The sequence below is a fragment of the Monodon monoceros genome, unplaced genomic scaffold (assembly GCF_005190385.1).
Source record: "Monodon monoceros isolate NGI ecotype Baffin Bay Population unplaced genomic scaffold, NGI_Narwhal_1 Super_Scaffold_7, whole genome shotgun sequence".
Lineage (NCBI taxonomy): Eukaryota > Metazoa > Chordata > Mammalia > Artiodactyla > Monodontidae > Monodon > Monodon monoceros.
In genome coordinates this window covers 56,905,615-56,919,715 of record NW_021703784.1, presented here as the reverse complement: position 1 = coordinate 56,919,715, position 14,101 = coordinate 56,905,615, and the positions used below count along the sequence as shown (strand labels likewise).

Sequence of the window (14,101 nt, the reverse complement as noted above, 5' to 3'; positions counted from 1 at the left end):
CAACCCCAGAACTTGACCAGACACTGGTAGTGACCCCAGATCCTGGATTGACCTGAACCTGGACACTGCCCAACCCTAGAGCTTGGCTGGACTCTGGCATGGATCCCAACCCCAACCAGACACTGACCCTGACCTTGGACCCAATCCCAGTCGCTGGCACTGACCCGACCCTACTCCTGACCCTGAGCTGCCACTGACCGTGACCCAGACCTCAAATGGATGCTCTTACTGACCTCAACCCCTACCTTAACTTGAATGTAAACAGTTGCCCTGATCCTGACCCTGGACTCGGGCTTGATGTTGACACTGGCCTAGTCTTCTAGCTCTTTTCTCTATCAGGCATTTTAATAATAATGGCTATTTGGCACTTATTATGTGCTAGGCATTCTAAATACATTGTACATATCAACAGCACTAAGGAGAAAGATATGATTATTCCCAAGTTTAAAGTTGATGACTCTGGGAATTCCCTGGCAGTCCAGTGGTTAGGACTCTGCACTTTCACTGCCTAGGGCCCAGGTTTGATCCCTAGTCGGGGAAGTAAGATCCTGCAAGCTCTGCGGGGCATGGCCAAAGAAAACCCACAAAAGACAAACAAACAAAAAATAAAGTTTATGACTCCGCCATGTAGAGAGAGAAAAAGTAACCTGATCAAAGTCAGTTAGTAAGTGGTGGTGGATTCACCCCCAAGAAACCTGGTTCCAGCACCCACGCTCTACCCTACCCCGTCCGCCCTTTCACCACGGACAGGACTTCCTTCTGCCTGTGAGTTTTTCAAGATCCTACAATAGTGATTGGGACCTTAGGAAAGGTGTTGGCTTCAGAGTTCAAATAGGACTGCAAAGCAAAACTAATGAACATTCAACTAAATGTTTGTAAAACATAACAAGCCATTTTCTTTAATTGTTAAATTTAGTATTCATTTACATGAATTTAATTCCATTTGAAAAAACTTCAGTTACATTTTGTTATTTTGCCAGAATTCCCAAAAAAGCATGATGATGGATGAGAAATCCTAGCGAAACACAAACTGAATGTTTACTCAGAGCCAAATAATTCAAAAGTAAAATTGTAAAACTCCTTCCAAAAAATTCTACTAGCAAAAAAACACCTTATCTATTTTTATGTGATGTGGGTGTGTTTGCATGTGTTTGTGATGTTGTGGGGTGGACCTTGGGCCTAAGAAGGTCCCTGCTGACCTGCAAATCGATGTGACGAGAACCTTGGCCCGGTGGTGGTGGGACCCCAGCTTGAGTGCTGACATCTCCAGCCCATCACAACCCTCACTGTCACTGGGTTCATCCCCCTGCCTGGACCTTGATGCTGACCAAGGACAGCAGTGGAAGTCTATGCTGACGGAGGGCTCAGCATAGGGTGCCCTGTCCCAGGATCGGGGGCGGGGTGGTTTGAGGGGCTGTCTTCCTCCCTGAGCTGCTTCAGCCTCTGCTCTGCAACACATCTGGGGTAGGGGAACAAGTGGCCTCTATAACCTAGAACCATGGATTTGGAGGCCCAGAGGGGGCCAGAAACAGCACCACAGGTCACCTGGTCCATCCATGGTGCAGCTGAGACAGGAACTGGGGTGTCAGAACTTGCAGCCAGGGCTTCTGACCGAGAATATCCACATTTAGCCCAGCCATCAGCCAGCCAGCAGGTATTAGCCACCAGGCAGTGTGTGCCAGCCCTGAGCAGGGCTTTACTAGGAGGGATGGGAGCACCTGTCTCCTTGGAGAGGGAAGACTTGTCTTGGGGGATCAGGGAGGCCAGAGGCCAGGTATAGTTCCAGGCAGAGCCCTTGTCAGGGCAGGGAGTACTTCCTGGAGGTGGCAGAACTGGAGCTCAGCCTTAGGGTGGGTGAGATTTGGATGCGGGGAAGGACCTTCCTGGTGGAGGGAATTACATGAGCAAAAGCCACGCAGCGGGAAAGAGCCTGTGTCACTCAGAGGAGGGAGACCTGGCTGGTTGGACTTGGTGGGGTTGGAGACCAGAGGATGGCAAAGCCCAGTCAGAAGAGAGAGAACCTGGTCTGTACTCACAGAACATATCCAGGCAAACATATGTACATGTGCATATGAACACACACAGATAAGAAACATGCGTGTGCATGCACATGCTTAATCACACCGTCACACATATGACATGTACACATGACACAGGAGCACATGCCCAATCCCTTAGAGACCATATCATTTCCAGATGGAGAGAAAAGATGTTGGCTCGCGAATCAGTGGAAACCAGGACAGGGTGAGGTGGGGTAGGGGACACCTTGAGGGTCCCCAACCTGCCTCTTCACCCACAGTTCTCCAAGGACGTCCTGGTCAACATCTACTCTGCCTATGTCGATAACTTTCTCAACGCAAAGGACGCCGTGCGTGTGGCTAAGGAGGCGAGGCCTGCCTTTCTCAAGTTCCTGGAGGTACTGGGGCTGGGCAGGGGGATGGAGGCCACCCTCTGTGGGCCAGCTTTGGGGGCCCCAGGAGCCCCCAGCCTGGGCACCAGAGCCCTACCCTGTAGGTCATATGCCCTCGGGCTGAGCTGGAGGGGCTTGCTGGGGACCTCTCCCAGGACATTTCCATCTTTGCATGTCATTCCTCACTTGGGTGCCCATCCACCCTGTTTTGGGTTTCAGCAAAGCATGCGTGAGAACAAGGAGAAGCAGGCACTGTCCGACCTCATGATCAAGCCCGTGCAGCGGATCCCACGCTATGAGCTTCTGGTGAAGGTGGGCATGGGGCTGGGTGGGCAGGTGGGCAAAGCCTGGAGGCATGTGGGGATGCAGGGGGCTCTGTGGCCCCCACTTGGTGGAGACACAGGGGTCAGGTAGGAAAGGAAGTCCTCTCTGGAGTCTACCCCCAGTCCCTCCTCTTCCAGCAGTCACTGTGGGGCCCCAGGGCCTGACAGGGGCAGCTAAGCAGAGGTCTGGTGCCCATTCCCACCCCAGGACCTCCTGAAGCACACGCCTGAGGACCACCCGGACCACCCGCTCCTGCTGGATGCGCAGCGCAGCATCAAGCAGGTGGCTGAACGCATCAACAAGGGCGTGCGGAGTGCCGAGGAGGCAGAGCGTCACGCCCGTGTGCTGCAGGAGATCGAGGCCCACATCGAGGGCATGGAGGATGTGAGTGCCGCCCTGCCCCACTCCACCCATGCCTGGTTCCAACCTGGAACTGTGGCCATGTCCACGTCCATAGCAGCGTCTGCAGTGTGTTTGTGTCCATCTCTGTCTACATCTGTGTCCTCTCCCGTGTCTGTTTCTGGCCACATATCCCATGGCCTGACAACACAGCATCAAGAGGGTGGACAAGATGTTGCTTCCACTGACCTGGCCCAAGGGGTCACCGGGGTCTGGGGAGGGGAGGGAGTCATAATGAGCCTTCAAGATCCCTTGTCCCTCCTGCCCCATAGCTCCAGGCCCCTCTGCGGCGGTTCCTGAGGCAGGAGATGGTCATTGAAGTGGTAAGAAGTGTCCCATTATCTGCCCACCTATCGCTACCTCCCTGCTTTCTCCACACTTCTGCTCACAGCTTCTGCCCACCGGCCTCCTGCTCTTCCACCCCAGCAGGAGCCCTGGGTCACGTCCCAACTCTGCCTCTGCCTCTGGGCATGCAGGGAAGCCCTCCCCCCTCCCTGGGCCTGGCTGTCCCCTTGGGCACGGTGGGCAGGAGAGTGGGCCTCTGGGCCTGAATCCTGCGTCGGTCCCTACAGAAGGCAGTCGGTGGCAAGAAGGACCGGTCCCTCTTCCTGTTCACGGACCTCATCGTCTGCACCACCCTGAAGCGGAAGTCAGGCTCCCTGCGGCGCAGCTCCATGAGCCTGTGAGTGGCCGGGATACGGTTGGGGAGCTCGGGCAGCGGGAGCGGTTGTCCCTCCGTGGGCCCACTCCCCAGCCCTGGCCAGAGCACCCCCTCGGCTCCCCACAGGTACACGGCAGCCAGTGTCATTGACACGGCCAGCAAGTACAAGCTGCTATGGAAGCTGCCACTGGAAGACGCAGACATCATCAAAGGTGGGGCTGGCTCAGGCCTGCCCGGGGTTCTGGGCTTTGGGGGTCTTCCTCTGAGAAACCTGCCTGGAGGGTTTGCGCTGTGGTCAGGTTGGCTGGCTATCTATCTGCTTTTCTGCTTTCTGGCCTCACTTTCCCATCCTGTCCAAGGGGGCTGACGTGCGGGATCCAGTTTGTGCCCTGCAGAGCCGGACCAGCGCCTGTCCGTGCAGACCACCTTCTCACTGGGCAGGGGCCTGCCATGGGCTAGCAGGTGGACTAGGCTGCGGTGGTGCAGGGAGCGCAGACATACCTGTAGCCTTGATTCAGTGCACAAGCGCACCATAGTAGATGGTGGCGCACTGTTCTGGGCCACCAGTTTTGTGCCTGGGGAACAGACTCACTCAAGTCAGTCCAGTCAAAAGGCTGGTTGGAATGAGCCTTTTGTTTGGGGCTGAGACTGTTGGGAGCTGAGGCAGTGGCTTCAAAGAACGGCTCCTCCCCTCCGGCTGTGTGTGTCCGTCCCTCCCCCCTCCTCCCCCACTCCCCTCTGGGCCGGTTCTCACTGCTGTCAGCTTTCTCTGCCTCCTCCGAACTCCTGTGATCCATCATGGCCTTTTCTGCATTGTGGCCTTTCTCACTCAGCTGTTAGCCCCAGCTGCTCCAGGATGCGCAGTTCATCTTCCTGAGTGGGGTGGTGGTTCTGGGATGGTGGTGAAGGCACCTCTGGACCGGCAGGCAGGTCAGGCCCAGACTCTGTCCCTGAGCTCACTTGAGGTGGCCCTCGGGGTGAGGGAGAGGCTCACTCAGCCCCTAGGTGAACCCAGGCCTGCCCCACACGGGCCTCTATGTAGGAAGACAAGCTGATTATTGGTCCAGCTCATCTCTTCTCACCAGAGAACAGGCCGGTGGAGAAAATGACTACCTTTAGGTTAGGTTACCACACCTGGTCCAGTCAGCTGTGGCCAGAGAGGGCCAGGGTCATAGGGAAGAAAGCGTGGCTGCCCAGGTGGGGGAGGGTTCTGGGGGAACAGTTTCCCCTCAGAAGGAGCAGGAGATATCCTCAGCCCTGGCTTGTCTAATACACTCCACTGCTGTCTACTCCGCCCATTGGTGGGCCACTGGTCCAGGGCGTTCGCCCCCAGCCACGCCTGTAGGGCCAGCTACTTGGCAGTGGTCAGGTACGGGACAGGACCAGAGGATCTAGGTCGTCAGCTCATTGCTCCCTCCTGTGTGGGGGAATTGAGCCCCTGGTCAGCAAATTTGACTGCCGGAGGCTCTGCCTGCCCAGCTGACTCCCCTGTGGGAGGCTGTACCACCCAACACTCCAGTGTCAGCTGGAGACTGCATAACCTGCAGAGCCGTCTGCTGTTTATTCTTTGTGCTCTTCCAGGGAGTCCTCCAAGGGACCGACACCCTGTGCCAGGTGGCTGTGAATCAGGCCCAGTCCCCTGCTCTTGGGCCTGGAGGTTCTGTCCAAGCTGCCCATTAACTTTGGGGTTAATGTTAACCTGAGGTCTTGTGGTTTACAAGCTGTCAGTTAGTCAGGCTGTTCCCTGCACCCAACTGCAAGTTGTGAGGGGAGGGGTGGGGAGGGGAGGGGAGGAGTGTCTGTCCAAGCCTGACCTTGTCTGTGTCTGGATCTGCCCATGGCCTTCCTCTGTCCCCACTAGGGGCATCCCAAGCCGCCAATCGAGAGAACATCCAGAAAGCTATCAGCCGCCTGGACGAGGACCTGACCACCCTGGGCCAGATGAGCAAGCTCTCTGAGAGCCTCGGTTTCCCCCACCAGGTCTGCGCCTTCTGCCTGAGATTCCCTAACCCAGTCTGAAGGAGAAATAACAGCCTTGTCATTTGCCTGAGGGAGAGGACATCGCTGTCAGTTACCTGAGGGGCAAAATACAGCCTCACCCCATCTGAAGGAAGTCATGTGTTCCAGGCCTGAGGATGGAGACACAGCTCCATCCGCAGCTGAGGGAGGAGAGAGGGCCCATCATGTCTATGGGAGGGATCCAGGCTACCTCGAGGTCTCAGGGGGGAAACAGAGTCCCATTTTCTGTCTGAGGGAAAAGGCAGACCCCCAGTCCCATCCCCAGGGCAGGATCAGGCTGTGGGGAGAAGTGAGGCCCTGAAGCCTGGGCCCTCATCCCTGCAGAGCCTAGATGATGCACTACGGGACCTCTCGGCTGCCATGCACCGGGACTTGTCGGAGAAGCAGGCACTGTGCTATGCGCTTTCCTTCCCTCCTACCAAGCTGGAGCTGTGCACCGCAAGGCCCGAGGGCACCGACTCCTTCATCTTTGAGTTCCCTCACCCTGATGCCCGCCTTGGCTTCGAGCAGGCCTTTGATGAGGCCAAGAGGAAACTGGGTAAGCCAGGGCCCGGGCCAGTGCCCTCCTCCCAGAACCTCCAGGAAGTGGGCAGCACCTTGTGGCTGTCTGTGACATCAGGAGCCAGAAATCCCGAGACTGCTATGTCCTATGTTCCAGTCCCTGCTGGTGGGAGGGTGGACTTAGACTTCTGCAGAGAAATATAGGACTTCCCCAGGACTTCCTCCTTGGCAGGGATTCTGTGGATAAGGTCAGCTTAGGGCAGGGGCCCTATTGCGGGAGTGGATGGCCGGGACCTCCCCCCCAGCACCCCCCCCCCCCTCCACACACACACTGAGCAGGCCTGGATCAGGGAAAGCTGTTGATTGAGGTCCATAGAAAATCCTTAGAGACCTCTGGGTCTACCTCTTTCATTGTACAGATGGGAAAATTGAGGGCAAGGACAAGTAGGACATAACCCACAGCCACCTCATTCTCCCTGGAGAGACCCTGAGAGGCACGAGAGGAAGGGAGACAGGCGAGGTCAGGACCAGGGTGAGGTGGGTGCTAAGTAGTGTCTGTCTGTCCATCTCCACTACAGCCTCCAGCAAAAGCTGTCTAGACCCTGAGTTCCTGAAGGCCATTCCCATCATGAAAACCCGCAGCGGCATGCAGGTGTGTATATGCACCTGGGTAGGTGGGGGCATGTAGTCTAAGCCAGCATGTGTTCGTGTGTTTTTGTTCTGTGTACAGCATCATGTACATGTCTTGAACATTGCAATGGCTCCCTATGTCTTTGTACAGCTCTCTGCACAAGTACATGGACAGTGCATGTGTGTCCCACGTATATGGGTACATTTGTGCATGTATGTATCTGTTCATGTGAACAGAACTATATCATTGATGTGAAAGTGTCTCATTTATGTGCTTGTATAAGTCTGCATACATATGGACAAAAGTTACCATTTTTCACATTTGTTACACACATACATGTATGTGTGATCATATTTGGAGTAGATACATGTGTACACACATATATGAATATATGATGCCTATATCACAGAGGGATGTGTGCATTTGATGTGTAAAGAGTGTCACGTGTGCTGTATGTGTGCACGTGTATGCATAGGGTGTGTTGAGAATCCAAACACACCCACAAGGGCCTGGAGAGCAGTGTGGAGTTGGCAGCAGTTCCTCCATTCATCTTCCCCTATCCTTTGGCGCTTTCCGCAGTTCTCATGCGCAGCCCCGACCCTGAGCAGCTGCCCAGAGCCCACGCCCGAGGTGTGGGTGTGCAACAGCGACGGCTACGTGGGCCAGGTGTGCCTGCTGAGTCTGCGCGCCGAGCCTGACGTGGAGGCCTGCATCGCCGTCTGCTCCGCCCGCATCCTCTGCATCGGGGCCGTGCCAGGCCTGCAGCGCCGGTGCCACAGGTGAGGCGCCGGCCGGCCGGGGCCTGGGGACGGGGTCCCCGCCCCCAGCACACACAGCGGCTGCTCCGACGTGGTGTGGGCGGGGCCTGGGAATGTGGGCGGGGCCTGGAGGGCGTGCCGGCAAGTGCGGCAGAACCTGGCTACTAGCGGCCTCGTCCCCACCGCTTCGTCTCGCAGGGAGAGGACTGCGTCTCTGAGGAACCCCCCAGAGACGGCACCCGAGTCCACCGGGCCGGAACTGGACGTCGAGGCGGCAGACGAGGAAGCGGCGACGCTGGCTGAGCCAGGGCCACAGCCCTGCCTGCACATTTCCATTGCGGGCTCGGGCCTGGAGATGGCACCAGGCCCCCCAGAGGGTGACCCCCGCCCGGAGTTGGTGCCCTTTGACAGTGACTCTGACGATGAGTCTTCGCCCAGCCCCTCAGGGACCCTGCAAAGCCAAGCCAGCCGGTCCACCATCTCCTCTAGCTTTGGCAGTGAGTATCCAGCTGGGGCTGTCAGGCAGGGTGGACTGCCCAGAGCAGGGGGCAGCCCAGCTGTTAGTGATGGGTGAGTAGGGATGGGCATAGGCAAAGGCATGGAATCAAGCCTCAGGATGTTAGCACAGAGAGCACTGGGGGCAGCGACGCTGACACCAAGGATCCAGAGAGCATGGGATAGTCCGGCTGGATCCTGAGGACCAGTTGAGGAGGACGGAGTAGAAGGGGTGGAGTGCTTGGTCCCTCTGTCCGTGGTGGTGGCTTGGAGGGGGCCAGGCTAGGACTAGGAGCCTGTAGCACGGAGCTGTCGGTCCGCAAGGTAACAAGGGCTGACCTGATGCAGAGGTCTGGGGGTGTGGGGAGAACAATGGTGGGAGGCCCTGAGGCGGGGCATGGCCCAGAAGGGTGCATCGAGGGAAGATTAAGGCCTAGAAAGATACCAGGTCTTGGGCCTGGCAGAGGGGAATGGAGAAGGAGACCTTTGTCTTCCTCAGACGAGGAGGCCCCGAGCTCCAAGGAGGCCACAGCAGAGGCTACCAGTTCGGAGGAGGAGCAGGAGCCTGGCTTCCCACCACTGTCCGGCTCCTTCGGGCCTGGCAGTCCCTGCGGCACCAGCCCAATGGATGGGAGAGCCCTTCGCCGGTCCAGCCGTGGCTCCTTCACCCGTGGCAGCCTGGAGGACCTGCTGAGTGTTGAGCCTGAGGCCTACCAGAGCTCTGTGTGGCTGGGCACTGAGGATGGCTGGTAGGGACAGGGGAGGTGCCGGGGTCGCGGTGCCAGAACCTGAGGTCCCTGTTTTAGAACTTGTATGGTGTCCTGAAGCAGAAGTAGGAGGGTTTTGGTTCAGACCTCAAGGGCACTGCCAGCCGGGGCTGCCGGAGGGTCTGAAACCTACAGGGAGGCCGTGGGATTTGGGTACCTTGGGTGGGCACCTGCCAGGAGGAGATCCTGGTGGAGGCAAGTAGGCAAATAGGGGTGACTCCAGGGATTGGTACGCCCGAGCACTTGTCACAGGTACACACCACTGATCCACAGTGTCCACGTGTACCAGTCCTCTGACAGCATCCGTGATCGCAGGAACAGCTTGAAGCTCCAGCACTCGGCCTCTGTGACCTGCATCCTGTAAGGCTCCTGGATGGCTCTTCTGGTTCAGACCCTTCTCAGCTACACATGCAGACCTCCTTCTGCACCCCCGGGTCCCCTTCCCCTTCCCTACTGGCCCCTCCTTTCAGTGGCCAGAGGCCTGCCCTAGGCTAACCGTGCCTCTCACGCACCGTGTCCTTGTGCAAGTCACTACCTCTTAGACTCAGGCGCCCACCACATAGAGAACAGGGGGTGGGAGGAGGTGGTCCTTCAGGAACCATAGCCCTTCCATCTGCAATTCCCTGGGCCCAGGTGATCTCCTTCGGCTTCTTGAAACCCTTGATGACTCCTTTTCCTTGCCTAGGTATCTGAATAACCAGGTGTTTGTGTCTCTGGCCAATGGAGAGCTCGTGGTCTACCAAAGAGAAGTAGGTGAGTGCCCACCCCTCCCCCGCCCCCCTGGAGCCCCTTTGCTGGTATTGGATTTCCCTCTTGAGCAAGCTGGGGCCTTGGGGCCACAAGTCTACAGGTGTGACTTTGGGTAACTCCCAGGTCTTCTTTGGGCTTTGGTGTTCTCATTGATAAATGAGGTTATCAGCACCTTATTTCAGGGGAGAGTGAGGCTCAATGCAATACTAGATTGAATTTGCTGTTCTTTTTACCCCATTCCCACCCCAGGCCATTTCTGGGACCCCCAGAACTTCAAATCGGTGACCCTGGGTGCTCAGGGGAGCCCCATCACCAAGATGGTGTCTGTGGGTGGGCGGCTGTGGTGTGGCTGCCAGAACCGAGTCCTCGTCCTGAGTCCTGACACACTGCAGCTGGAGGTATTGGGGATGGCCGTGGGGTTGGGGAATTGGTGCTTGGGGTGAGCCAGGCCCACGAGAGAGGAGATGGGACCACGGGGCCATAAAAAAGCATCCGGCTGAGAGGTCAGGGCTTTCCCCTGACCCCTGTATGAATCTGGGCCAGCCCCTGTTCTTCCCAAATCCTTATTTCCTTTCTAGCTGATGAGGGCTGCAGTAAGCGCCCCATGTACACTAGAATTCTTTATTCCTCCTCCCTGCACCCAACCCCATTTCTCAAGTCAGGCATTGGCGTCTTTGGGGGGTGGACAAAGGTCCTTCCTGATGTCAGTATCCCTTAGCATTACTCTGGCCTTTAGTCCTGATTTGATTTATATATACATTAGAGATTGTCAGCCTGGTAGTATCCAGGGGTAACTATAGTTCCCTTGATTTCCCTTTCACTTACCCCGTCGTTGGCTGGGCTGGGAGTGTAGAGGTGTAGAGCCGGGTTCAGGCCCAGGTTTGTGACTGACTTGCTGATGTTCTTGGGCAGGTTCCTTTCCCTTCTAGACTTCAGTTCCCTAGCTGTACAGGGTGAAGCCATTGATTGCTCTTAAAACTCTTCAAGATTTGAACTTCTCTGATCATTAACTCACTCAAATTTCATGGGGAAAAGGCACTTCCATTTTAATTCCTGAGGTTTCAGTGGGGAGGCTCCAGTGAAACCAAGGTTTGAAAGGTTAATCATCCAGACCAAGGAGCAAGGCTGCCTTTGCTGTCAATCCGGTGGGCTTTCTGGAGAGGTTTGGTGTGAGTTGTCAGGAGGGAGGGATGGGCACTGGTGAAGCACAAGGCAGGGAGGGGCCAGCGAAGGCAGGCCTGTCAGTCACCCATCTGCTCTCTACCCCCGCCCCCCAGCATACATTCTCCGTGGGGCAGGATTCCAGCCGCAGCGTGGCTTGCATGGTGGACTCCAGCCTGGGCGTGTGGGTGACACTGAAAGGTAGTGCCCATGTGTGTCTCTACCATCCAGACACCTTTGAGCAGCTGGCAGAGGTAGATGTCACACCTCCCGTGCACAGGATGCTGGCAGGTACTGACCTCAGTCTACCACTGCCCCTTCCCTTGGAGCCTTTCTGTCCCTGGTATTGAGGAGGCTGAGCCAGGGCCAGGACTCGGCCCCAGCACTGGTCTGTCTCTCACCCCAGGCTCAGACGCCATCATCCGGCAGCACAAGGCTGCCTGCCTAAGGATCACAGCACTGCTGGTGTGTGAAGAGCTGCTGTGGGTGGGCACCAGTGCCGGCGTCGTGCTCACCATGCCCACCTCACCCAGTACTGTCAGCTGCCCTCGGGCGCCTCTCAGCCCTGCTGGCCTAGGCCAGGGACACACTGGCCACGTCCGCTTCTTGGCCGCAGTCCAGCTTCCAGATGGCTTCAACCTGCTCTGCTCAACCCCACCACCTCCCCCAGACACAGGTGGGTCTACACATCCTACCCTAACCCAGGGACCTCGGCTTTGGGTTTAGGACTCCGCACTGTCCTGCCAGAAGAAGGTTAAGAGGGAGGAAAAATGTAATACAGAGCTGGAAGTGGCATATATTACAGGAAATAGGCTATAGAAACCCCAAAATAAAATCTATTAGGATACTGTGTGTGTGTGTGTGTGTGTGTGTGTGTGTAAAATTCTGTCCAGAGAATGTCATGAGAACGAGGGAGTGAACTACAAGCTAAGAATTAGAATATGGCACAGGAAGGGATATATACAACAGGAAATAAAACAGGACTGGAAATGATGTGTAGGGCAGGAAGTAGAGTCAGGAAGTGATGTGCAGAGCAGGAAATAGAAATAGAGTGGCAGATAGGATAGGAAAGGGACCCTGAGGATAGAAAGTGAAACATATTAGGAAATGTACATGAAGGAGGTCACAGTTAGCAAAGTCTTGTTTGGCAGGACAGGAAATCGTATTCCCAAGAGGTAGTAGCTGTGGCATCAGGAATCAGGGAAGCCTCGGTCAGGAGTTGTCTGGGTCCAGAGAAGACTTAAGTTGCCTAACTGGGAAAGGGCTGTTGGAAGTGGGAAATGAGTATGAAGAGAGCCAGGTTGAGATGGTGCCACCCCCAGTCACCTCCAGGCTAATGGATCCTCCCCTCCGCCCCCCAGGCCCCGAGAAGCTGCCCTCACTGGAGCATCGGGACTCCCCTCGGCACCGAGGCCCTGCCTCGGCCAGGCCTAAAATGCTGGTTATCAGTGGAGGCGACGGCTACGAGGACTTCCGACTCAGCAGTGGGGGCGGCGGCAGCAGTGAGACTGTGGGCCGAGACGACAGCACAAACCACCTCCTCCTGTGGAGGGTGTGACCTGTCCATGGTGGCCCAGGACTCGCCCGCCCACCTGCCCTCAGCCTGCTTGCCTCTTCCAAGCCCACAGGCAGACCCCGACCAGGAGTGTCTGAGCAGGGCCGCGCCCCTGCCTGCACGGGCCGCCTCCCATCCTCGTGGAAGCATTCCTGACGGAGCACCTGTGGGCCAGCCGGGCCAGGGCCTTTCCCGGCCCTCTCTCTGGCTGCTCCGGGGCTCCCAGTCATGATGGGGGTAGGGAGGGGGGCACGTGGGCTGCCCAGGACCTCTGTCCCTGGAGCTTCTACCAAAGACACGGCCGGGCCTGGACCCCACAGGTCTGGGGAGGGCCATGTGCAATATTTGGAGGGTTTTCTGGGGGCAGTGGGAGGGCTAGGGGATGGAATCCTTTCCCATGTACAGTATTTATGTTTCTTTTTAGATGTGTATCTTCCCAAGCACTTATTTATGCAATGACCTGGGGCAGGGAGTGATGTGAGAAAATGACAGAAGAAGAAAAAAAAAAACGCTATTCTTGCCCTAGGAACCACCCTGGGACCCTAACTAGCCTTCCTGGAGGGACCAGTCCCCCTCTCATTATGTACGCACACACACACACTGCATGTTTGGGGCACTAAAACGCTGCCTCTTAACATACACTTTCCATGGCCTCGTCCTGACTGGGCTGCCCTCCAGTATCCAGAGAAAAGGGCCAAGTCCCCTCAGTCATCCAGAACAAGGTGATGACTACAGGAGGCAGTGACTCCCATCCCGGGGCGGGGTGGGGGGTGCTTCCCCAGGCCTTGGCATTTCCTTGCTTGTTGGCAGTGCCTTAGTGGTTTCTGAATTTGGGAACACTGACTGGGCCTTGGCCAGGGCTCTCTCCTGGCCTGAGCAGGGAAAGGGCCCTCGCTCTCCTCACAGTTGCCCCCCAGCCCCTGTGTCTCATGCACTGGCACACATGGTCACCTTGGGAGGGTGGACCTAGGAGCCCCCTCACTCTGACCACTGACTCCCTCTCTTCACACCCTCTCCTGCCAGGGGCAGCCCTTCCAGGAAGGATGCCCAAAGCTGAGGGGCTGGACATGGCCTCTTCGGCTGGGAAGGCTACCATGGAGGGCAGCCTCTCCCCTGCCCCCCGACTGCAGGAGCCAGTCTGACCCCAGCCCCTGTGCTTCTTCAGCTGCAGCTCCAAAGGTCTGGTGTCAGTTGGGGTTTGTTTTCTGTTTGGTTCTGTTTTTGTTTGGGGTGGGCGGGTCATTGCGGTCTTAGACTATGTTTCTCTTGCTACCAAACAGTCATGTATTAACTTCCCTTGGATGATGAAGTTTAAAGAGTCAATAAATGGAAACACCAAATGACTGGTCCCCATCGGCAGCCGTGGAGGCCTCCTGCCAGCAACCTCAGGGCTCCCTAGCTGCGTGGGCCTCCCAACACCCACCCACTTGGGCAGAAGTGGGACTCAGAGACCCAGAAGAGTGCTGAGATGGCAAGGCGGCCACTGATTTGCTGTGTTTTCCCAGGCAGGTCACTCCCTCTGTCTGGGCTGCAGCATCCTCGTCAGGAAAACCAAGAGTTGTGCTAGTCAGATACTTTATAACCAGGGCTGCATGTTAGAATCCCTTACAGGTTACATTGTAAGCACAAAGCATAATACATAAATTATACTTATATCTAAATACACATTT

At 56.6% G+C, this 14,101-nt stretch overlaps 1 protein-coding gene across 3 annotated transcripts in view; it reads left to right on the top strand.

The window, feature by feature from the left end:
- The window catches only part of ARHGEF17 (Rho guanine nucleotide exchange factor 17), a 57,934-nt gene extending 44,163 nt beyond the window's left edge, over positions 1-13,771 (top strand). For 2 of the 3 annotated variants that reach the window (XM_029207441.1, XM_029207439.1), the window contains 18 exons: positions 2,300-2,416; positions 2,630-2,722; positions 2,942-3,118; positions 3,406-3,456; positions 3,706-3,815; positions 3,921-4,006; positions 5,656-5,774; positions 6,138-6,351; positions 6,893-6,966; positions 7,525-7,724; positions 7,902-8,200; positions 8,698-8,947; positions 9,239-9,325; positions 9,651-9,718; positions 9,965-10,113; positions 10,993-11,167; positions 11,283-11,552; positions 12,238-13,771. In XM_029207441.1, coding sequence (XP_029063274.1) covers positions 2,300-2,416; positions 2,630-2,722; positions 2,942-3,118; positions 3,406-3,456; positions 3,706-3,815; positions 3,921-4,006; positions 5,656-5,774; positions 6,138-6,351; positions 6,893-6,966; positions 7,525-7,724; positions 7,902-8,200; positions 8,698-8,947; positions 9,239-9,325; positions 9,651-9,718; positions 9,965-10,113; positions 10,993-11,167; positions 11,283-11,552; positions 12,238-12,434 — 2,736 coding nt within the window. In that variant the 3' untranslated portion in view covers positions 12,435-13,771. The remainder of the gene's footprint in view (positions 1-2,299; positions 2,417-2,629; positions 2,723-2,941; positions 3,119-3,405; positions 3,457-3,705; positions 3,816-3,920; positions 4,007-5,655; positions 5,775-6,137; positions 6,352-6,892; positions 6,967-7,524; positions 7,725-7,901; positions 8,201-8,697; positions 8,948-9,238; positions 9,326-9,650; positions 9,719-9,964; positions 10,114-10,992; positions 11,168-11,282; positions 11,553-12,237) is intronic. The other variant, XM_029207440.1, reaches the window with a different exon arrangement.
- Positions 13,772-14,101: the final 330 nt, after the last annotated feature.